At 34.0% G+C, this 26,253-nt stretch overlaps 1 protein-coding gene across 1 annotated transcript; it reads left to right on the top strand.

Moving 5' to 3' along the window:
• The first annotated feature begins 2,297 nt into the window (after positions 1-2,297).
• On the top strand, positions 2,298-26,235 carry LOC132554582 (Ig-like and fibronectin type-III domain-containing protein 1). The gene is made up of 33 exons (XM_060218907.1): positions 2,298-2,429; positions 3,314-3,416; positions 4,525-4,647; positions 4,844-4,897; positions 5,190-5,318; positions 5,631-5,786; positions 6,238-6,395; positions 7,018-7,159; positions 9,684-9,836; positions 10,409-10,560; positions 10,688-10,820; positions 11,159-11,224; positions 11,399-11,533; positions 13,365-13,532; positions 13,899-14,047; positions 14,478-14,613; positions 15,975-16,250; positions 16,792-16,845; positions 17,432-17,551; positions 17,952-18,098; positions 18,606-18,763; positions 19,537-19,672; positions 20,378-20,629; positions 20,954-21,247; positions 21,414-21,476; positions 22,418-22,558; positions 22,746-22,901; positions 23,065-23,213; positions 23,904-24,027; positions 24,414-24,553; positions 24,992-25,124; positions 25,798-25,915; positions 26,223-26,235. The coding sequence occupies exons 1-33, from the start codon at positions 2,298-2,300 to the stop codon at positions 26,233-26,235; spliced, it is 4,563 nt and encodes a 1,520-aa protein (XP_060074890.1).
• Positions 26,236-26,253: the final 18 nt, after the last annotated feature.

Below are 26,253 nucleotides of genomic sequence, written 5' to 3'. Positions count from 1 at the left end.
TGACTATCTCACTAAAGAGATCACCTTGGTAATGAGACCTCGTCAGTAAATCGATCACCTCAGTAAAGAGATCACCTTTGTAATGAGACCACCTCAGTAACTTGACCACCTCAGTAAAGAGATCACCTTGGTAATGAGACCACCTCAGTAAATTGACCACCTCAGTAAAGAGATCACCTTGGTAATGAGACCACCTCAGTAGATTGACTACCTCAGTAAAGAGATCACCTTTGTAAGACAACCAAAGATAATTTTTGTCTTTTCCTTTTGGTGATCATTTAGTTTTTATACAGCTTTAATGGCTGTTAAAGCATCAAAAAACTACCAGGATGTGAATGCAATAGACTGTATGACTTGTTTATCTGCCATTTACTCACATAAGTCTGTCAATTGTATTAGAATGTGATTGACATGTGTTCCACACCTGTATATTTACATTTATCTGGTTAAGAACTCTAGCCCTGAACATCAAATCATTCATCAAAATGTTGTTATCTTAACCAAGGAGTTTTCATAGGATTTAAAAAAAATTCAAATTTGAAACTCTTTAGGTCTAAATCTAGTCAGATTGTTTCGAAGACTGTTTTGTGTACTGTTGTACAGATACTGATACTTACAGTATGTTATAAATACCACTAACAGTAGCTATATCCGTATGTATCTGTTGAACTAGGATATATAGTTATAGGTGATGACCTGTGGTGAAGGTAACATGTTTCAATGTGTCAACTACACAGTGCCTGTACATGTCCTATCAAACAAATTCAGATCAAGTGATTGTGACTGTGTTATATATTTATGTCATGATAAATAAATAAATAAATTAAAAAAAAAAATTAATTTATTTATTCATTTATTTATTTTTACATCAACTATTACTGCCTTTTGGCCTTTCAAGATTAATTTTTTTAATGAAAATTACCAGAATTCACCAACAACCTGACTTTCCTCTAATTATCCCCTTTCCCCTCCCAAGTCCATTTCCAGCACGGTTATTACAAGAGAAATATAGTATTTGTTACATATTTTATTGTGTGATGGATCTGTTGAAGACATGTCCATCCCACCTTATCTGACCACCTGCCTTGTCTGCTTGTCTTACCATCCTCATAGTTGTGTTTTTAGTAAATAGATTTTTTTATATTTGGAAAAAGCTGTCCCTTAGTGATCAACAGACTAGCATTCAAAATATGCTGTTTGAAGTTGACAGGATTATAATTCCACTTTTATTCTCTTAAAGATGTTATTTAAGCAGTTTTTTAAAATGATTTTTGACATTTTCTAGGATAAGATGAATTCTCAAAAATATATCTTAGAAATAAATGATAATAAAAGTAATCATTATATGTGAGGTAACGTTTTACTCAAATTAAATTTGAACTGTTGGAAAAAGCAGACTTTAATATTTTACTGCATGTATGTAAACAGAGTTAAACTCTTTCCCCCTTCTTATTGCAGAAAATGAAAACAAATTTGTGAAGGTGTTTCGTTGTTGCTGTTTAAGAAAAGTAACCAGATAAAGCCAAGAAAATGGATTTTTTGACTGTAATATTGCTGGTTATCTTCTGTATTTTTGGTGAGTAATTTGATCTTGGTACCCTGTTTAACTTGGGTAAGCAGGGAGTTGTTAGTTGATATGATGTTTCCTAGAGAATTCATTTGTTTCAACAGCAGAATTATACTTATCATTTTTAAAAAAAAAAATACCTAAAAGAGGAAAATACCAATACATCTGCTTGACCATAATGAATTAAGCATTGGAATTAAAGAACTATATGTGTCATTTAAACCTTTCGGCGCTGTAGGCGACTGAAGTCGACGTGCAGACAGGCCGCCATAGGCGATTTTAGTCAACAATTTTTGCCATTGTTTTTGGATATTTTCCGGAAAATATTTGGTGCTGAGCTGTACATTGTGAGAAATATTTGGCGCCGAAAGGGTTAAGCATGAATTAAAACATGGGGGTCAGTCTGGTTTAAAGAATTGTAAAGAAGTGTTTAGAAGGCATGGTAGGATGGGAGTGAGTGGAGTAAAACATCTCTAATGAACCACTGTTCAGTTGGAGCTGAGTCAATATTTACTGTTTGTCTGAACTGATGTGGCTTCTTTTGTATTGTTCAGGGTGAGTTGAGAATTTCAAAATGATCATCAGATCATGAACTGTTGTAATCATATCAATACTTATTTTCACTGCATTAAAATAGCATATGTTCACCATTTTATTTTATTACTGTAACGTGAAACAGTTTCAGCAATGTAAAATCCCTTTAATGACTTTCATATTGATTAACTGCTTAATGTGTGATATTTTACCAGGCATTGTGATGAGCCAACCGTCAATTGATCAGACCAGTGTGTTACAGCATCACGCCAATGTAGACGATACAATACGCATGGATTGTAAAGTCATGAACGTTGGCACATCTACGGTATGTATATTACAGAATAGTAATACGTTATTGAAAGGGATTGTTTTGTTGAAAATGCATTCAATCTTATCTAGAAAGGCCACTCAAGGAAGCAGAGAAAAGATGTTAACAGAACATGGACATCTATTTAGGAGATGAAAGTCAGTGATATTCTTATTCACAGCAATTAATATTTATCTCACCAGGTCCGAAGGCATTTCTGGGCACCTGTCAACTTTCGATTAAAAATCACTTCTGTTCATGAACAACTGGATTGATTTTGTATAAATTTAGTCAGAAGCATCCTTGGGGGAATGGGAATCAAGTTTGTATAAATATTGGTTCTTAGTCCTTAGGGCCTGAAGAGCAGGGCCAAAAAAGGAAAAAGTTATTTAAATTCCTTTTCTGCTGTGGAAAGGATTAGATTTTGCTCAAATGGTCTAAAGTGTTTTTGGATGAAGTGGAATCTTAAAGACAGGGATTTGTTATATACAGGTGGTCTTTATAGACAGGTATTTGTTATATACATGTGGTCTTTATAGACAGGTATTTGTTATATAGAGGTGGTCTTTATAGACAGGTATTTGTTTTAAATTGTTTTATAGACAGGTATTTGTTATATACAGATGAACTTTATAGAAGTGTATTTAGTATATTCAAGTTGTCTTCATTGACATATAAAAGTGGGCTTTATAGACAGATATTTGCTATATTGTTGAAGTTTTTATAGACAGGTTTTTGGTATATACAAGTGGTTTTTATAGACAGGTATGTGTGCTATACAAGTGACCTTTGTAGACAGGTATATTTGGTATAGCATTGACTTTTACTATGCTTGAATACATTTATGTAAAATTTTCTTCACAATAGAGAATGAATATCTTTTCTTATAAATGAAATTACAGGTGACATGGACATTTGTGGACCACGATGTTTTGATCTCCTCTGGCTACGACGTTTTTACTGAACAGGGTGTAGAGTCACGTTACAGTGTCCAGCGTCCAGCAGGTCAGTCAGTCATCACTGTAAACACACGCTCTATTACAGATCATGTTGGAAATCTCTGTAAAATGTCAAAATGAGGCTAACCACCCACAGATATTGAAATGTGCCAACACTATACATTTTCTTAAAGTCGAAATATACCTGCATATTTTTTCACAGAAAAATTTGTTACCAATTATAGATGTAACCCCAGGGAGATGGAGGGAAGGGGAAGTGGGGTGAGGGGGGACAGGTAATCAGAATTTATGGATAGTCCCTGATTTTGTATGAAACAATAACTCATTGGCAGATTTAGTTGCAGGAGTCATTTCTGATGCTTACAAATATTCTGTATACTAAATTCATCCTGCAAGAAGTCTCATATAGGTATGTAATTCGCTAATAGGGGATGAGCTTAATTAAAGACAAATGAGTCATATTTGTTGTCGTTCTACTTATTAGTAATAGATATTGGTGGGATTATTATTCGACTAGGGCTAATTGCAGGATAAGTCGTATATTTTGATATTCTGAGCAGAATTCTGGATCCACCTTGTACCATATAGTGATCTATTTAATTTTAAGCCCCACTTTGGTAAGAGGGGAGGGGGATGTATATAGTAATATTTTACTTTGTGTGTGAGTTTGTGATAACCTTGTGCAAACGATATCTCGTGGACCCCTGAACAGATTTGTTTCATACCCACACCATGATATAACACCATGGTCTGGTTTTTTGTTATCAGGGTTTAAAAGTCAAAGATCACCCTTGACCACTTTGCAAATACATGTACAATGTACATGTGAAAAGCTTGTGTACAAGATTTGGTGTGAGAGGCACATTTATGTGAGCCCTTGCTCACTTTGCTGTTTTTTCTGTAGAAGATTTATTTTTGTAGAATCTGTTTTTACTCGTATCCTTAAACTGGTATGTCCACATGATTGTAAACAAGAAAAAAAAAAAATCAAAAAAGAAATGAATTTCAATACTTGTAGATTTTGTGAACACTACGTTTGTACTTATCAATGATATCATCAAATGCCAAGGAAATGGATTTTTTTTTGAGCCCAACAAAAATATATGATTTTAAAATATATTGTACTTTTAATAAATGACTATGTTGTGTTACAGATAGTGGCCTGTACGCTTTCTATACACTGGTGATAAGTGGTCTTCAGGAGGAGGACGCAGGCCATTACATGTGTGACATACAAGGAACCGATATTTCATCTGTCCACACCCTCAATATCACAGGTATGCACAAATTATCTCATATAATAGTATTTCTTACCTGGCCAAAAACAATCCCTTTTTTATTGAGAAAGATGACTAATTTAACTTTTTTTAATCTAAAAAACAACAGATCAAACAATATTTGTGTAAAAAGTGAACAGTCAAATGATACCTATGTTAAAGTGATAGATTTAACACATGTTTTTCATTTTTGTAGAGGCGCCACCAAAACCTGAGGTTCCAAATGTGAGCCAGAACTTCAATTTTACAGGTAAAATTATCTCAAAGACTTCTAGTTACCAGACTGATAGCACAATATTTTTGTTTATTTTCTATCTGATTTTGGTGAATATGTATATATAAAACTGGCCTGATTACTGCAGGTCTTAGTTTAAATAGTTTCGCATATCATGAGAATCGGTATGGGAATATTTTTTTGTCTGAAGATGGTGTGGAGATATTAGTTAGTCTGAAGGATATACAAGAAATACAGGTCTAAGGTTCCTGTATGCCGGCCTGTAACCCTCACTCTGTCAGTATTAAGTTTGTTTACCTATTTACAGAATGCTGTGTCAATGAGAATGTGTCCAGTTCCTGTATGCCTGCCTGTAACCCTTACTCTGTCAGTGTTAGCTTTGATCCTGCCACTGCCTGTAGTACAGATCTTTATAAAATCCTCAGATGTGGCTCAGGTAGGCCTTACTATTATAAATTTTACCATTATCCATATTAAATTTTGTTGAGAAGAATGATAGACAGCAATTGATGTTGATAGATAAGATTCTAGGCAGTGTCATTTATTAGCCTATTTTCACAATGAATTCAATTTTTTCATAACATTTAAATATAGGTCATAGTTAAATGCCAAATATTCTTGAAAATTTTAATGTCAAAGTTCTATGATGAAATAAAGACAAGTATTAAACCATTAATCTGTTTTTCTGTGATATTGATCAGTTCCATTGTGATGTTTATTAGCCAAGCTAATAACTTTTTATGTACAGAGGGTAAGAACCATGCTGGCTGTTGTAAAAGAAGACTGGTACCAAACAAGTGTTTGGATCTCTGTCTTGGAAGACTTCCGTCCAATGCTGATGACTCATACCTTTCCTGTCTAAACCACGTCATGGACATGTTCGCATGTGTGGAGCAGGGCAGAGGTTTGTGATTTCATTGAAAATACAATGATTTCAAACTTTTTTGTTTGCATCTGAAAAATTTTTGTCTGTTTCTTTTATTTACAAGAAACTCATTTAATATTTGATAGCATTTAGAGTTTGAAATTGTCGCTGGATATTTATAATGTTTGTAAATTTCACTTTTGTTGATAGAACAAAAGATGTACCGAAGCCTGTTTAATCTGATATCCTTTATGAGATATTCTGCTCTTCATCTTCACGAACATCTTAAAGATCTTCAGAGACACAAATTAGATATGGTTGGTTATTTATGAATGTTTGGCATAGCTTTTTGTTTGTTTGTTTGTTTTTGTTTTTTGGAATGAAATCATTAAATCTGATCAAACAGGGATGTGAATACAATTTTGTTTGAAATAAGTTGACATTATGAAGATATGGAACCAGAATGTAGTTGTTTGTGGTGTTGTTTCAGACCTGTTGCCGAGCCCCCCTGTCTCTGTATCAGCTGTGGCTACCTCACAATTCGACTCCATACTGGTGGCATGGCAGAAACCTCTGGATAATAGTGATATTGTGACATCGTACAGGATTCATTACAAAGTCAGCATGAGTGGCACTCTATATTCTAGTGTAAGTTCAGTTTTTCTATAATAAGGTGAATTTTCTTATTACCGTCTTAAATTTGTGGAAGTGAGGCTGAGGTGTTGCTTTTCTGATTGCAACAGCATTGGCACTGCACTTAAAGATATCTTGCTCAGAAGGTTAAACTTTTTCTAAAATAGGTACATAGCCAGTGGATACCTCATCCCATCCATCATTTGCAAAATATCTTCCAGATTAAATGGTCTAGCAAATCTAAAAATTAGTGTAATAATTACATGTGATTCTTGTAATGTAGATGTCTTCAGTGCAGATGTTTTTTTCAAAGTCAGTTCTAAATAATACACAAAAACCATTGTTTCTTTTGAACTGACACCTGACTAGAGTCTGATGTAAAGTGCTGACCCTTTGGACAAACAAAATATTGGCAACAAAACTACAGGTAGTTAAAATGATTCTGTGAAATCAACTACAAGCCGTGCAAAATTTTGAAAAGTCAAACTGAAAACTTAGATCACCGTTACAAACTTTCTTCGTTGCTTAGCAGCCAAATTGAAGTTTAGTATACAATATTAGGAAGTGTGAGGTGAGTCCAGGAGTATTAGGGTTTTGTTTGTAGTATTATTGTCACTAAGTTATCTGTATTTTTCAGACACCTTTGATTGACAAGCATGACATGCTGTTCTCCCTATCAAACCTAGTAAAGAACACTGAATATGTGATGTATGTGACCGCCAGCTCTGACCATGGATCGAGCCAGCCGTCCGAATTTGTTTATGCTACCACTAGAAGCGGTAAAATTATTACATCATTTCACTCATAGCTATTGTGCATGATAGGTCTTACAGATATACAGATTCAAATATTTTTCCCTTTTTGGGTCATAGCTGTACTCGATAATTTTGCTCCTTAAAGTATAATTTCAAAGTATACTTTAGTATCCCACATTTTATATTCATTAAAGGGAGCGAGTTAGTGTGGCTTGTATCTAGTGTTAATATAGTCTATATCTCTTAGCTGACAGAGAATTCTTCTTTGGCTAATTGGAAGAGCTAGTTAATTGTTATGCCGGAGACCCAGTTGTAACTTGTGGTAGAGACACTTCACATATGTATATACTGACACTCAAAAGTGGGATTATGTCTTGATATCTCTCAATTTTCTTTGCTTTTAATTTTATCTAAATATTTTATATTTTTCAGAAATATCAGCTTTGACCAACAACGAAACAATCTATGGTAAATATCAGTATCCGATTAAAAAAAAATAGAAAAAAATCAGATTTTGCTCTGTAATTACTAATTAGATGTGAAATAGATATTATGTTTTAGTAATCATCAAGCACTTAAATTTAGGAATAAAGGCTTAATTTCAATTCCAGAATTGATCCCACAAACATGAATGGACTTACAGTAACATTGATCTCTGTACTTGATCAATCTTTCTGTAAAACTAAATACAGATTCTCGTTCATGTGTTTGATTGTCTACAACTGATTTTTCTTGTTTATATATGGAGTTAATGCCCTTTCTTTTGACTACATGACAGAATGCTGTAGACGGCGTGCGGTCAAACCAGAATGTCAAAATTTACTCTGCAACTGATTTCTTTTGTTTATATATGGAGTTAATGCCCTTTCTTTTGACTATATGACAGAATGCTGTAGACGGCGTGCAGTCAAACCAGAATGTCAAAATTTACTCTGCAACTGATTTCTTTTGTTTATATATGGAGTTAATGCCCTTTCTTTTGAGAATGTCAAAAGTCAAAATTTACTCTGCAAATCTGATGTAATGACTCAGCTGAATCCTGATGTTGTCTTGGGCCGTTGTAGCGACGACTTCAACAGCATACTTGCATGTTATGCAGGTAAAGCTCTCTAAGCACCACTAATTCATCCATTGTCATTATGAGGTGAAGTAAATTCCTCTAATATCATTTGTGTCTGAAAAAGTGATATTAAGTGTCATATCTTGAAATTTCCTGAAATTTGCTTAAGGTGGTGCGGTAAACTTTGATGGCTGCCTTTCAGTTTCTCCATGTGATGCATTGTGATGGACACTTTTAAGTTACCCTGTGTGGTGAATTCAGATGGACAATTTTGAATAACCTCTTGTGATAAAATTTTCATTGACACCTTTAAGTTACATTGTCAATCTATTGTCTTTTTATGCTCGTCTGTTTGTCCTCCGTTCATCCATCTGTCATAACATTGTCCGGAGCGTAACACAAAAACTGTAAAAGGGTATCGACATGAAATGTCATAGGTAAAAGATCTTAATGAAAATGAATGCATTGTACTAGAACCATAACTCTCTTTTGCATAATTTAGGAGTTATTGCCCTTTGCTATTTTCATACTAAAATTTTGTACAGAGGATAACACAAAATCTATGAAAGATATCAACATGAAACTTCATAGGTAGATCAATCTTGATACGGATAAGTGCAGTGTACAAGGACTGAACTCTTGTCTACATGATTTAAGAGTTATTGCCCTTTCTTATTTTTCATAGGTAAATTTTGTCTTATTTGGGGAGCATAACCTGTCTCCAACAGTCCTTGTATGTTGATAAGATGATTGATATCTGTTTGATGTCACTGATTTAGTTAGGTTGGTAAATAACGATAGGTTTTGTTGGATAGTAACCTTGGTACAGCACTTAACTTTCACCTTCCCAACCAGATTCTGGATCCTATGATAAGATGTTAAAACATATGCGGTCACCTTCCTGCCTTCATGAATTCTTTCTTTTATCTCACCACTTATGCACTTACATCCAGAACAACCAGAGTTATAAGTGTAAAGATGATACAGTACAACTTTCGGTTTAAGAGAAAGAGGCCCCCATATGGTTTTTCTGTAGGATATTACTTATATACTCATTCACAAATCTAATTGTTTGTTTTATATATGAATCTCTTTGTTTTTTTACTTATCTTAAATACTTAGACATTTACTCGTCTGATTCATCCCCTCCATCTTCGAAATTCTAATTCAAATAATCAAATAAATTAACGTACAGCAGTTATGTAAATGAATGGATGGCTAAAAGCTATGATATGTACCTGTATGCATGATGTAAAATTTGGGTGATATTTGTCATCAGAGTACAAATGATTGTGTATGAATGAAAGTAGGTATAATGTATAGATAACTGATTCAGATGAGATATATACAGAATGTATAATAAGTCTAAATATAGGAATATTTTGTGTAAATGAGTGAATTAATTTATTAAAAAAAAAGATGATATAGTTTCTTTTTGAAATTTTGTAAAATTAATTAAGTTTATTGTTATACCTCTGATTGCTATAGGTGAACGGGATCAGTCAGCTTGCTGTGGTAGAATGCATGTCCCGGAACATTGCTTCAGTTTCTGTGGTGGTAATAACATCGCCTTCTCCTGGAACATCACCCAGTGTATCATGAGAATGGCAGTTATTGATGGTTGTATAGAGGAAGGCAGAGGTAAAAATAACCATTTGTATTAAAATGATTACAGTCATTTGATTGTTGTAGTATTTAACTCTTGTTGAATCTGACACAAGAGTTAAAGATTCTATTTATCACATAACTTTTTCACAAAAAATGAAATGAAACTTATATAATTTGTTTTTCTATGAGGAGTTCTATAATGAGACTGAGTAAACACTGTCATTTAGACAATGGTATGTTGTATAAATGATGATAATGATGTTATTACATACATATCATACTTTATGGGGTTTTCCATGACAGAGCAGGGTATATATTACATTACAATGTGTAGAGGATTTCACTGCTGAAACAGTGTATTGTCAAATATGCATGATAACATTTCCTCTGCGATTTAAAGCTGAATATAATAAAAAAAATTGTTGCAGGATGATTATCTATCTAGAGTGTTTAGATTGTGCAAAATCAAACTTTAACAAATCTAATGGTATTTTCTTAAACAGTTTGGTTATAGCTGCAAAGAAGATTACAAATTTGGTAGATAAGTCAATTAAAAAAAACCAAATTGTACTCAACAGTCAATGTGATTTTATGTGTGTATTTAGATATCATCCCCGTAGCCCCGACACAATTTCAACTTGTGAGGTTAGAATGGAACACAGCGGAATTCTCCTGGGAAAAGGCTGGCACTGCTGTTACTACTTCATACGATTTATTCTACAGAACAATATTCCCCCCAGACACAGCATATCAGAAGGTACTGTATTACTCGCATACATTGCTTTTTCAGATTTAGAATTATAACAAGTATGAAAAAGTTACTTTAATAAGAGAAAAAGGAATGAAAATGTTAAGAGTTTAATATGTATTGATTGGTCTTGTAGTTGACTGTATCTGGTAACACAGAAGCAGTGATAAACGGCTTGCAGGAACTGACACAATATGAGGCGTTTGTAGTCGCTAAGAATGAAAACTTCACAAGTCTTCCAACATCTTCTATAGGATTTCTCACCTATGGTAAATATGTCATATTTTACCTGTATCTACAATACATACAATATGATTTATGTCTGTTAATTTTCATGGGTCAAAATTTTTTGTGATTTTCCTTCACATCGACAGAATGATATTCAATTAATCAAAATTTTGTGATCTGCATGTAAAATGATGACGTTAATGTACTGCTAATTAGTGAAAATATCATTCTCAGGAAATTATGTGGCTGTATAGTGTCTTCATTTCACATTTTCCATTTGATTAAAATTTAATCAATGTTATGAATGGCTCTGAATTATTTTTGATATTTGTGTGAAACTCATATTGTTGATGTGCATTTTTGCTTCTTCTTTTTTCAGCCAAACCACGGTCTCCTCCAACACCAGCACCAACAACTGCACCAAATCTTTTCTACAACTATACGGGTGAGTATCTCATTGACTAAATTTCAATCTTCTACAAGTCAATCTTAATTCTTTTGGTATAATGTAGCTGGATGTAGTGTGTATCACCTAAAAATATTCACATACTCGGGAGTTATATTCACCACTTCATGAGTTGAAAATCCTGTAATTTAATTTTCCTGTTGTCTATTTCAGCCTGTTGCATTGAAAGAGACATGCCAGCAAAGTGTCTACCTTTATGTGACTATGATCACTTCAAGGGGGACATCAATTTTGGTCTTGCCCTTGAATGCGGTGACCACATACTTTCTCTTCTCATTTGCGGCTCAGGTAGGTTTTGTTGATACTGATATCCGTGTACAGTGATAATTTGTTTTAGGTCCACCTAAATCTTTATACGCTTTCTTCTGCTTTCACCAAACTTGCAATATGTGTAAGTCCGTAGAAAACGTGCTTCACATTTACTGTAAAGTTATGGCCCTTTGTTTATTTTTGATAGCCAGGCTTGTTGGTAGTGACTTTATTGAGCATAGAATTGTCAAATACAGGCATCTAATTTACAGTGGAATGTTATACAAAGAATGTACTTTGTGTAACACCCCAAAATACTTTCTCTCAACAGAATTATAAACAAAATTCTGTATTTAATTCTGAACACATTTTCAAGTACTTTCATATCCGACATTTTGATACTTTTAAAAAATTGAATTTGTAACCAAATAATACAGGATAGTATGCACTTTATGGTAAGATAAAACAATTACTGTAAAAATGTGTGCACCTACGTAATGTTGGGGCTGAAAATAGTAAAGAATTACTGTAAAATTGTGTGCACCTACGTAATGTTGGGGCTGAAAATAGTAAAAAATTACTGTAAAAATGTGTGAACCTACGTAATGTTGGGGCTGAAAATAGTAAAAAATGACTGTAAAATGTGTGAACCTACGTAATGTTTGGGCTGAAAATAGTAAAAAATGACTGTAAAAATGTGTGAACCTACGTAATGTTTGGGCTGAAAATAGTAAAAAATGACTGTAAAAATGTGTGAACCTACGTAATGTTGGGGCTGAAAATAGTAAAAAATTACTGTAAAAATGTGTGAACCTACGTAATGTTGGGGCTGAAAATAGTAAAATATCACTGTAAAAATGTGTGAAACTACGTAATGTTGGGACTGAAAATTGTCAAAAATGACTGTAAAAATGTGTGAACCTACGTATTGTTGGGGCTGAAAATAGTAAAAAATGACTGTAAAATGTGTGCACCTACGTAATGTTGAGGCTGAAAATAGTCAAAAATTACTGTATAATGTGTGAACCTACGTAATGTTGGGGCTGAAAATAGTCAAAAATGACTGTAAAAATGTGTGAACCTATGTAATGTTGGGCTGAAAATAGTAAAAACTTACTGTAAAATGTGTGAACCTACGTAATGTTGGGGCTGAAAATAGTCAAAAATGACTGTAAAAATGTGTGAACCTACGTAATGTTGGGCTGAAAATAGTAAAAAATGACTGTAAAAATGTGTGAACCTACGTAATGTTGGGGCTGAAAATAGTCAAAAATGACTGTAAAAATGTGTGCACCTACATAATGTTGGGGCTGAAAATAGTCAAAAATGCTTTGACTGGACGTTGTCTGGAAGCCAAGAAAAATTGATCTAGGAATGTTCAGCTAACACGTCAGACCAAAACTAGAAAGTATTCTCTTCAAAATTTGTTTTAATCTTATTTACTGACTTTTAATTACCTTCTGTCTAATTATAGGTACAATACAATAAAAGAAAAAAAAACTGCCTTAATCTTTGTGCACTTCTTGTTTGTAGAACTCTTGTTCAGTAAAACGATATTGATTTGAGTTTTGGGATATATACCTGGTATCTCTATAGATCAGCTATAAATATAATCTAGATAGGATGTTTGTTTTAATATGTCAGGGTACTGTGAAATTATTAATTTTGGTAGGGGTTTTATTTTCATTCAGTTTCTGGATACTCTCAGGTACAAATGTATACCAGGTATGTCCCTAAGTGTTAATAATTAAGCAGACTTGTAGAGCTATATGAATCCATGAAATCATGTGTCCCCAGAATAGTTCGATAAACCACGCAAATTGAACCTCATGTAAATATCTGATTTTACAGAAAGTTTTGTGTTTAACAGATGGGCGTAATCACGAAAGTTGTTGTAAGACAAAGGGTGTTATGGATACATGTATACCCCTGTGTAGTGTGACCAGCTATGATGATGTTCCCGATGCTATCCATGCGAATCCAATCATGTGTGCAGGATACACGCTACCCATAGCACAATGCTACACTGAGGGAATAGGTATGTAGTATTGTACCTCTATGTATACTGATAAAAATTATCCTGTTATAAGCCCAGGGTGCCAATTCAGCTTCCGACTGAAATCTAAGAGGTGGGCTTATTACAGGTCACAGGATAACGCTTATTTACTTATTACCAGGTATGGGCTTATTATTAAGTATTTAATTTTACGATTGTTAAGCAGTTATCTTAATATTTTGACATTTTTACCTATATTTTCATATTAGATTCTATCACTGTTGTTATCACAGTTGGTCTTTTTCCTATTGTGTCTAGTATCATGTGACGTCTTGCATTAGTGAGTAATCAGAAATAATTTTTTCATTCAACTGACAAAGTTATAAAAACATATTGTATTTATTTCAGTTTCCCTCCCTATGGCTCCACAGAGTGTTCAGGTGATGTTGGTTACAGCCCACTCAATCCAGCTGAGCTGGGATCCCCCTACTCGAGGCCCTCATCCCCAGAACTACACAGTTCTCTATCAGATGGAAAACTCGGAATCGTGGCAAATGGTAAATTTCTTTCAAGAGACTCCTCTTGGGCTTGTTTGTTTATGCGGATAAACTGGTTTGCTGGCACTGTATGTGAAACATTTCAGACATATTAATACAGGACTTAAGAGGCTCGTAAGAAAGCACAATGAGATCCGTCCTTATTTTGTAAATGAACAACCCTGGTTGAAACAATCAAACCAGCAAAGGAAAAGAACCTTGTACACAATTATTTGAAAAAAATATTTTGCTGGTTTCCTGGCTTTCTTTAAAACACACAGTTGCAGGGGTACTTTTCTATGTAAATGTCATGATTTTTTCACACATATCAATTAAGTAAAATCAGCTGTTTTTAGTATTATAGTCTTTTGTCACCGTTAATCTGATGTTCCAAAGATGATTTTTATATGATTCTTCGAAACATTTTCTAAATCTTATGTCTTTGTTTCAGCAAACTGCCACTAAAATACCATTCAACCTAGTAGGTCTGAAGGATGAAACACGTTATAGTATCAAGGTTGTCTCCGTCAATGAGAATGGCACGAGTGTTCCTTCCTATGTCATCATGCAAGCCACTCTGCCATACTGTACGTGTTCCAGAAAAATGTTGTCATTTCTATGTTCTGCCATAAGACAGATAAAACTGATGTAACAGTGTTTTATTATAAAGGGACATTGATATGGCCACTACAGGCACATAATACATCTATATCCATGATATATCCCCATTTCCATAACATATGTCCATCATAGGCACAGTATATCAGGACACAAATTTTGTTACATTTTTGCCAGTGAAATATAGAGAAATATCTCATTGATAAAAGTGTTATTTTTCACTAGTGTAAAAATAACACTTTTGCAGAGTTATGCCAAATATCGAAAAAAAAAGTGTTATTTTTCACTAGTGAAAAATAAAGCTTTCTTCGATATTTGAAAAAATAACATTTTTGCAGAGTTATGCCAGTGACAATAGAGAACACAAATCATTATATAAAATTTACAAATCATAAAGCCCCATACAAAAAACACAAAACCAGACATCTGAAGGGGTTGTTAACTTGTGACACGACCTTCGATTCCATGGTAAACATTAACGAAAATCAGCAAACAATGCAATGCAATACCTTGACAGAGATATAATCCAATCCCCCATCTGAATGTCATTAATGTACAGCTAACATTTTGTCTCATAGTGACATGAATAAATATATTTTCTATGTGAATATGAATATAAATTTACATTGAATTTTATTTTTGTGTTTACATATTTTTAATTAGTTTTTAGAAAACAGACTTTATTTTGTCTTGTACACCGTAGTTATAACGAGTGAGTAGTATCGGCAAAAAGCTTAGCCTCCTCCTTTTAATTCTAAATATGCCAGTAATTTGGCTTTTTTTGCTTGTGAAATGTGATAAATAGAATATCTAATAGTGTCTTCAGTAATAACAAATATATTTCACAAATGTGTCTGATATTTAGTGAAAGATACTAAAATGTTAGACACACTTGTGAAATATATTTGTTATTACTGAAGACACAATTAGATATCCTCTGTTTCTCTTCTTTTTAAAACCACACATCTCAGAATTTGTTTGCTCCATGACTTCTAACGCTGTGACAATAATTCTAATTTGACATTTTAAAAAATAGCACACCTTCTATAAATATACAGATTTTGGTTCAGTTAAACAGTTCCAACATCATTATGAATCGATCAAATTTCACTTATGGGCAAATTTTTAAAATTTTCACACTGAAAGTGTATGTCATGGAGAAAACACAATATAAAAATCTGTCTTTATTTTATTTTAATTATTTTATTATTTTATTTTAAGCACCTAAATCACTAAAATAAAGATACAGTTTTAATCTGAATTTTGACAGTGTCTTGTTGACTTGTTTCATGTCAGTGATGAATTTTGAATTTTACTTCTAACTCTTTAGATGGTGATAAAACCTGTGAATATGTTCGCTATCCCAACAAGACACTCACATATGAGACGGCTGTGCCAAGGACGGCTACCAGTACCAACACGAAAGAGGAGTGCGAGTCTGTCTGTAATCAGACCGACACTCTGGCAGCCTGTTTGGGCTACACGTACGACAATACTGGCAGTGGAACATGTGAGATCTTCTTGACCAACGATGGGGCTAAACTTGAGGATAAACCTGGCACAGACTTGTACAGGAAGAAGTGTGATATAATTGGTATGTCAGAAGGTATTGGTATATAGTTGTTGGGTGCATGATAATTTGTCATCACTGTAGTCAAAATATTGTACATACAGTTGTGTGTTTTTTTTTTTTTTTTTTTTAAAATTCAGATACATAAAGGTGATCATTATTTTCTAAATATAAACAAGAACTTGAATGAAGTTTTTTGTAAAACTTTGATTATCAAAAAATAAATATTTAAAATATAATTTTTTGTGATTAGTTATAGAAGTGATTAGTAGAAACCAATTATTTTATTAATTTTTTTGAATGAGGAGTTTTTGGTAAAACTTTGATTATAAGAGAAAAGTTAATTATCTTTTCATTTTTCTAAATGAAGTTTTTTGTATAATTTTGATCATCAGAAAATAAGCGTTGAAATTTAATTTTTTTTTGTGATATTTGGCAGAAATGATCAGAAGAAACCAATTATTTCATCAATTTTTCCGAATTCTAAGTGAGATATATATACAAGTACCATGACGTAAGAAGTTAACTGGGATAATTAAGTTTTTTTTATTCCTAGTCAATATCTTATATTCTCTAGGTCCATCAAGTAATGATACGGAGAACCAGACAGCATCATGGACCAACAGAACAGGTGAGTTGTGTTTGTGTCATCAACATGACACTAACTTCCCTATTACTCCAAATCGGGTAGAAAGACAACATAGATACCCAACTCTATTTAGGTGTTCAGAATTAAGAAAAAAAATTGTATATGGATTCAAAATAAGTATTGGAAGAAACAAAAAACAAAAAGTTGTGTGAAGATTCTGTTCTTGTTAAAAATATTCATTTTGGTTTGGTGTATTACTCTTTTGGGTCAAAAAACTTTCAAGTTAAAAGTATTCAAAATTTAATTTGCTGTAGGAGGACTTTAGAATTGTTTCATAAATAAATAAATCTTTTGACAGAATATGATTTGACATTGGAATATGCTAGGACGTATACACAGCCTACAATAAGCCCATGCTTGATGTATTCACGCACCATATATGTAGATGCTCAGGTCGATTACCACAAACTGATATACTGTTATATATGATTGCCTTGTAATAAGCCCCACCCCCTGATTTTGACCACGATATAATGTATGTATATAGTTGTCCTGAACTTATTGTATGAGAAATACAGAAATATTTTTCAGTTTCGGATTCAACCATCGATTTTATTTGTGTTTCCAGACTGTTGTCAGAGTTCAGATATCAGTGCTGAGTGCCAGTCAGTGTGTATGATGGAGGCTCCAGTCATGTCTCCTCTGGTGTGTGATATGGACTTTAACAAAGTGCTGGCATGTGTAGCAGGTAGGTACTATATAATCTCTCTCATAGCGTACGTAGGGTATTTACAGCTTAGTTGAGAGGAATATTCTTTCATAATTAAAACTCAAGTGAATGAAATATTGCTCTAAAGATCAAAGTAGTGTTTACAGAAGACTTTTCTACAGTTGGACTTTACTTAAAATTATAGAATTACTTGTTTCTTACTCAGATTTAAAAAAAAAAAGAAAGAAAAAACACTGCCACTAGATTTTAAGTGAAATAAAATAATTTCCAGTATATAAAAAATTATTCATGAAATTATTTTAGGTACAATGGAATTATTTTATGTAAGATGAAATGATTTAAAGATTATTGTGAAATGAAGTTTTTCATTGAATAAGAGTTTGTCCTTGTGTGATAAAATTGTGTGATGTTTGTATAGATGGACGAGACCATTCAAGATGCTGCAAGTCTAATGGTGTACCAACACCATGTCTGGGCTACTGTCAAGGTCAAGCGTTGCCTCAGGACACAGTCGGAGCCCTGTGTCTTAGTTATGTCGGCTCCATCGTCACATGTTTCAGCCAAGGTCTGTATGCAACTTATGGACATACTATTGTAAATAATGAGCTCTATTTTGAAATACATTTGAAACGGTTGGACTGGTTAAACTTGCAAGAAAAATGGCAGGTACAGATATTTGGCATGTGCAGATTGAGGGGTCAAGTCGTACCTGTCCGAGATGAACTTTCTGGATATTATTAGTTTTCAGAATTTCAGCATAAAATCTAGGGTTGGTGGACTCACATATTCCCAGGAGCATTATGCTTCAAAGTATGAATAAAATAGATGGTTTACCTTTAGTAAATTGTGTTATGCTTCTCAGGAAATTCTGAAACTGCATTTTGAGCTTAACATGTATCATGTCCAACATCCTGTACAAGTGCACTCGTGTTTAGTGAATAATCCAGACCACCTGATCTCTTTCAACTAGGATACATGAAAGCAGCTTGCATTTTAAAAATCAAATTAATTTCAAATTTTGAATGATACTGTTATGTGTGTTATGTGATGCCATTATGATTTGTGTTCCTAGGATTAATGAACCTACCAAGTCCTCCCCAACAGTTCAAGGTGGTTGAAAAACATGCCCGGTATATATTGGTGTCCTGGAGTCGTCCAAAAGAAAACTGTCCCGACTCCGAATGTTTCTATGTTCTCCAGTACATCAACCCTGGAGGAAGTGCAGTTAAGGTAGCAGACTCAGATATCTAGAGAATGTTAGATTTATAGAATGGATAATTTTAAAATGGAGATCAATGCATTAAGAAATTATGTTTCAGAGAAATAATGTAAATATGATTTATGTAGTATACGTAGAGATCAGTCAATACGTTTCTTAAAGAGAATGAAAATGAATGAATGTTCAGATATATTTTCAGTGATAAGAGCATTGAAGATTGGTTCAGTGCATTTTACCCCTTCTTCACACCAGAATGATTCTGACTTCACTTTCTGATTAACTTCAATAGTATTTCTTCTGTTTCAATGAATAATATCCCTACCTCATTTGAAATGGAATGAAAATAAAGTTATGACCATGTATTAAGACCACAGAATTTTATGAAGTTTGTAATGATTGAATACAATTTATATATAATACTTTTTGATAAGTCTTTGAAGTAAAAAAAAAAAAAAAAAAATATGAACCACATGGTACAGTTATTTTGATCTTTATATATCATTTGATGAATCTTGCAAATTATCTTACAGACTCTTGCTTGTCAATAGTATTCTCTACAAAACAGATGCATTCTTATTCATTGAAGTTAGTGAGAAAACCTGAATCCATATTTTCACTCAGACCTATTGCTACATCATTTTTGCCATTTCTTGCAATAAGCGTCTCCTGTAAAGAATCGTTCCTCGTTGATGTTGTATCTTAGATAGTTTAACAACCACTGCTGTTATTACTTGGGTTCATGACTAATTTAACAAATCCTCACTGCCAGCATTTTTTGTTTCAGATGCGGATGAATAATACTTTATACAATATTACGGGTCTTTCTCCAGAAACCCAGTACACTATTAGTGTGACAGCTTACAACAGGAACGGCAGCAGTCTGCCGGCTCCTCAGGTCACTGTTGCTACCTTTCCAGCAGGTAGTACAATTACAACTGTCCGTTAATTTTTATTGCCAACATACCATTGATAAGTCCATGCTTGGTATATGTAATACACTTTATCTCTCTTGTTTATAAATGGAGGAAACGATCATTTGGCAGGGTATTAATTCTTGTGATTAAAAGTGAAATCAGGGATTGGAGGGTGACGGATATGGAATGAATGAATTTGACTTGCTGAGAAATCATTACTTTTCATAGGGGATTTATTTTTAAGACATGAATTCATAGGTCCATGAACTGTTATAAGATGTATAAGTATATTTATTGAGCTATGTTTATCCATGAAATAGGGATTTGAAAAAAAAACCCACAAAAATCGAGCCTTATGAAATTAACATTTTGCTGTATATAATTTTTATGCCAAAGTTACTAGCAATGCTTTATCCTGTTTATTGCAGGAAGTTTAGTACTAAATCAGTTATCAAGAATATTGCAAAAGGATACAGGATAGAAAAAAATGGACAATAAGCCTTTATCTAGTAATAAGCCCACCTGTATCTTTCTCAATTCAGCAGAAATGCCTGTAAACGTCCCCTTCTGCTTTGAGTTGAAAGATTTTATGTTGCCCTTTGCCATCCTCCTGAAGCTTATTTCAGGAAAATATTGTAATTCTTTATAAATTGTTGTTATCCTTTTATGTTGTTTACAAAGTAATGATGTTCTTTGTGTGTTGTTTTTCAGGTTTTATGGACATCAGTGTGACCCAGAGCCCCCAGGGAGTTTTGCCAAAGGGCCAATCAGTACAGCTAATCTGTGATGCCTATGGCAATCCGACCCCGACATCTGTTTACTGGATACTGAACAACAAGCAAACTATGAACTCCCGTATCATCACTCTCACTGCTGACGAAGACTCGGAAGGTTTATACAAGTGCATGGCATCTGTTCCCAATCTAGCCACTTCAACAAGAAGTCTCAACCTAAATGTCAGATGTAAGTCATATTTCTTGGTCATTTTTGCTTGCCTTGTCTATCAGAATGACCTAAGAGCTTATACAATGAAGATGAGTCAGTCATCCATCTGATGCCCCACCAGCATTCAGTAAATACTTTCAATAGATGTCACTTCCAGTCATGAACCACTGAGTGAATACTTTTGACCATGTATTTAGTCAGGGATATCATTTGGGAAAGAGGAAACAATTCTTCTTTTTACATAAATGTTGGATCTGATCCTGAGGGGAGGGCTTGGAATAAAATTTAGAAGGACATCAATGTAAAATTTACATTCATTTTTTTATTCTGTCTGGATTGCAGACTCCCCAACCATGTCACAGATTAAGGGAGACAAAGTACCGTCAGTTGACATGGGATACAGGGCAACCCTCCTCTGTAGCTTTAGAGGATTTCCTACGACTGTTACATGGTATAAGGATGATAAAGACCTCCCTGTCAGCTATAGAATGTCCACCAACCAGCATCCTAACTTAGAGTCACATGAGCTTCGTGCTGAACTGGAAATTTTACTTGTGCGTGATGCTGACCTGGGAAAGTACACCTGTCAGGGGTCAAATGAGTTTGGATCCCACAATGGAACAGTGTATTTAAAGAGTGAGCATGCTTTATGTACAAATAACAATAACTTCTTTTATCATCAAAATTTGATTCCTGTCTCATCTTTCCGTGATTTCGAATTCTTAACTAACTAATTATCCATTCTATAAGCTCAATATCAAGACCGTTAACTGCTACAGTAATTTTTCTCCTTATATTTCAGAGGATTACAAAACTCCTACCCCATCTCCCACCATTTTGCCATCTCCAGTGAGGAATGTGTCAGGTAAATTCGATTGATGTACATTGTACCTTAATTTGAAATTGAAACCTGATACTATGTAATAGAAAAATTATATTTGTCATAATAAACAGCATTCCCTATTATTATGTCTAGAGGTCTAGAGGCAGTGTACAAGCCTGGGAGGATATTGGAAGCTTATCATTAAGTTTTATATCTAAGACTTTCAGGTTTTTGTTAATCCAGAAACATTTTGAATCAGCTTAATTGTTTGAGGTTACGAGGACAATAATATATATATACATTGAGATAATAGTAGAGAATATTTACATATATATTTCAATATATAACAATATGTATATATATTTCACAAATATATTTCACCATTTCTTATTTTCTGTTTCTATTGAAATGTATTATATAAATCTGTATTATGATAGGGTCTAGTTAGTGATAACAATGGTATATTTCAGTGTGGAAAGTTGATCGCAACAAATTGAGATTTGATGAACAAATATGAAAATATATGAAAGAGGAGTAATACAGACAGTTTGGACAAAATTCTTTGTTAAATTTTCAAAGTGATTTACTCCTTTATCAAGGTTGACATTATAAACAGTAAACAACACATTCATGAAAACAAATTGACTATATGTTAACTATAAATACATTCTACTGTTAACCTTTCATATGCAAAACAAATTTCTAGTTGTTTAAAGAAATGTTATGGAAACTGAGTATTTGATTTTGCCTGCAATAAGCCTAGGTGGAAAATAAGTTACCTGACTCGTAGTGGAGGACGAGGGATGGAATGGCTTGTTTGAGGACGTTTATACATTTTTTGTAAATCTATACTGGTCAGCAATAGACATGGATTGGACTATAATCAAACAGGGACTTATTTTTCTTGATAATTATAGCAGAAATTACTGAAAATTTACCCTACCTTTATTGAAGTTTTCATTGTCATTACATTGTCATTACAGTCTGCTGTCAGGATAGGAATGTGATTGGGGTATGCATGGATTTGTGTACCTACAGAGTTGACCTTACATTAGTCGTACAGAACCCCGTCAAATATTCACCATGTATAGCATATTTTGAGGACTACGTGACTTGCGCCACAGGTATGTCATAGGTCTTGTGATCTTTCAGGATTTTGTCTATCGTGAGATCTAGCTCAGGCTGTGGCTGATCTGAAAACTGATCTCGAAGGAAAGGAGCTCTGAATGAAGAGCAAAAAAATTGTTTTACATTTGTGAATCAACTACTGCAGTGTGTCATGAATACTAAAGATAATGTTTTGTGTTGCAGATGGTAAAGATCACACCCAGTGTTGCAAGAAAAATGGAGTGTCTGCCTTCTGTCAGGACTTCTGTGGTAGTGTTGTCCCTGACATAGACGACCCTAGAATCTATGAATGTGTTGATCAAGTGGAACCTATCTTAACTTGTGTAGAAGAAGGTGTAGGTAAGAGATTCCTTTCATCTTGTCATTCTGCTCTAATCTCAGCCAGTCTGTCAGTCACTTAGGTACATAGCTGTATAAAGCTTCTATGAAACATGTTATATGTTGCTCATTCATAATAAAATAAAAGAGCTCAAATTTTTCATTTTAAATTCTCTTTCCACAGTTACGATACCATCTCCTCCGTTGAATGTTGTGGCACTGTTGAAGGGTCACATTATTGAAGTGAACTGGGACCCGCCAACTGACAACAACAATGTAGAGCTGTATCAGATCTGGTATAGGTACAATGGTGAAGCAAAGCACGCATCAGTAGTAAGTATTTATCCCTATCAGGTCGTTTGAATTAATGACTACTTCTAGGAATCTGAATCCCAGAGTGGCAAAAAGTTTGTGGAGGTAGTGTAGTGGATGGTGTGAAAGTGTTTAGTGGTTAGCAGCAACCGCGAAGGAAATGTAGCATTCTGTTCGCATGTATGTACGTTCGTACGTTTGTACGTTCATACTTATGTCCACTTTTTGTCGTCCCGCTAGCAACTTCATTTCTCAATGAATTTTTATCAGACTTCACTTATTGGTCAAGAATCATAATACCTAGTTGGTATTTTCTGTTAGCTAGTGTGTGATCTAACTAGACACTGTTAGATGCAAAACAAGGAATGTGTTCTTTAACAAACTTCATTATAAATGAGAGTGAGGGGGTTTGTATCATTTGCAATGCCTTGTTCTCCTTGTTGTAATTACCATTTATAGAAATTTATCAAATTGATTATGTTTTGTTCCTAAGTATTTGGGTTTATACAGCTCTTCTGAAATAAAGGTTTTCTCAGTTCGTTTCAGGATACTCACAGTTGTGGTCCCAATGTATCAGTACAATGTCTTCAATATCAATTAATGCAGTTTTATTAAATATTTGTCCTACACACCGTATCTGAAGACTGTCACTGACATTGTATTTAAACATGCTATTCCAAAATCTTTTTGTACAATCTTTGTTATTCACAGTCAAAAACGACCTACACGTGGTCACTAGATCACCCCGAGATCACTACATACCAATTCTGGGTCATCGCAAAGAACAAGGCCGGTCAGAGTCTGCCAGGATATGCCAGAAATCTCACCATAAGAGGTATTTTACTGTATCAGACAATTAACCCATAGGAAATATTTCCGATTGACAGCTGCTTATTTTAAAATTAATTTGAATGAATTTCAATGAATTTGATTATTCATTTCAAATTTTCATTGATCCTGTTGAATCCATATAAAAATTATCAAAGAGTACACAAAGAAAAAATGCTCTACCTACTTACCTTTTTTTAGCCATGTAACAGAAAACTAACATATGATGTTAAGTAAGGAAAAGACAAGGCAGTCCTTTGTTAATAGAAATCTTAAAAAAAGGATAAGCTTCAAGCTGGATGTAAGTTGCTAACAATCATACTCAGGAATCTTAACTGTGATATTTTTTCTGCTGATTATACCTTTTCTAATGAACTTGGAAAATGTTTACAGGCATTCCGCCCTCAGAGCCAAAAGCTGTGCAAGGAACGATAAAGAACTATAATCAGATTGTGTTGGAATGGACACCTCCAGAGAAAGGGCCAGTGCTAGACTACACAGTCTTCTTCAGTACAAAAGGAGCATCTAACATGGTAATACCCTCAAATCTATTAACAAACATAGCCCAAAGCATTATTTCACATGGTTCAGATCCTGCTTTTTCTAAGCAAACATTGTCTAGACGTTGATTTCTCTGAATATACATGGCCTAGACACTGATTTCTTGATTTCTGTAAACAAATGTGGCCCAGATCCTGATTTCTGTAAACAAACATGGCCCAGATCCTGATTTCTTTAAACAAACATGGCCCAGATCCTGATTTCTTTAAACAAACATGGCCCAGATCCTGATTTCTTTAAACAAACATGGCCCAGATCCTGATTTCTTTAAACAAACATGGCCCAGATCCTGATTTTTTTAAACAAACATGGCCCAGATCCTGACTTTCTTGATATATACAGATATTACATAGTTGTTTTTCATAATTATCAAACATGTCAACAATATTAAAGTTACTCTAATATTTAAGAAAATCACAACGGACACTACATTGACGCTGACAGGACTGAACTATGAAACGCTGTACACTATCATGGTGGCTGCAAATAATGAGTATGGGATTGGCAGTAACTCAACAAAGATTCTAGTTCAAACAAATAAAGGTAATTATAATTTAACCTTGTCCCGTGTTTAGTTACCTTTTGAAAAAATAGATTTTGATTTAATGTATCCTGTGCATGCCATTGAAATGTGAGATTTTCTTTCTTGGTCCAACCAAAGACTTTGCATTTTAACCGTAGCTTATAAGCCGCGGAATTTATTCCTTGGCAGTCGAGCATGCGGCTTATATATGGACAAAAAAATACAGCAGAATGAAAAAAATGAAGAGTATCGTCTGGACGTCATTTCCGGATCGTTATGTATTTCGGAACGGCCATTTTGTTGAGGCGTATCACATGCACTATTGACCTTCCTGACCTTGCATCCGGATAATTTCGGTTGCTGTAAAATGTCACGCTTCCAGAAAGAACAAGAAATAGTGATTTAAACCAATGATACTAGTACACCAGTCACAACAATGGTACAAGGTTTTTAATACAGAAATGCAGGAATGTTGTTGTGCCCATTCTTCTCCTCACTTCCAACCAGCAATGGTCAGATGTGAGATATGGTAGTTTTAGTTAGTTCTAGTGGTCAGTATATGGGTATAGAAGTGGAAATGAGACATCCGTTGGCATCTGTGACCGCACTTAATGTTAAGAAGTTGTATTAAGACTTGTGAAAATTTGTGATAAATTTGAAGGCATGATGTTAATTTTTTTTTTGTCAATGCAGCACCAAAGGTGACCACTTTGGAGCAGAAAGGTGGGACCAATGCTGGTGTAGTGGTTGGTGTGGTCATACTTGTCCTGGTGATCCTGGCAGCAGGGGTACTGGCTTTCCTGTTTATCAGGTGAGAAAAATTGGGATTTTACATTATACAGTTATTGACCAGTTTTCAGGTGAATATGAAGATTTAATAACCCAAAGCTTAAGGGGTTTATAAATTTTTGTATTCATCTGAATACAACTTTAAATATCAGGTTCACAGGTTCATAAATCTTCATATTCAGGTCAGATATTGTTTAATTACAATGCATATGATGACAACTCTTACTTCAAATTTGTTTTGACCAATCAGTGTGTGTAAAAAATTGCAGGAATATGATCAATTTATCGCATTTGTATTTTAATTCTCTGCTGTCAAAATTCTCTTTCAGGTTTGATTTTTAATTTAACCAATTATTCCAT

Source organism: Ylistrum balloti, unplaced genomic scaffold (assembly GCF_031769215.1).
Source record: "Ylistrum balloti isolate Yb309-2 unplaced genomic scaffold, AGI_CSIRO_Ybal_v1 Utg370416, whole genome shotgun sequence".
Lineage (NCBI taxonomy): Eukaryota > Metazoa > Mollusca > Bivalvia > Pectinida > Pectinidae > Ylistrum > Ylistrum balloti.
Note: the sequence above shows the minus strand (reverse complement) of the source record. Positions and strands in the feature narration are given on the sequence as shown.

Bases quoted from the DNA above. Each gene is read 5' to 3' on its own strand.
- LOC132554582 (XM_060218907.1), top strand. From the start codon at position 2,298: ATGTGTGATATTTTACCAGGCATTGTGATGAGCCAACCGTCAATTGAT. The intron at 4,648-4,843 runs GTATGCACAAAT...TCATTTTTGTAG, and splicing joins CCACACCCTCAATATCACAG to AGGCGCCACCAAAACCTGAG. The intron at 14,614-15,974 runs GTACGTGTTCCA...CTAACTCTTTAG, and splicing joins GCAAGCCACTCTGCCATACT to ATGGTGATAAAACCTGTGAA.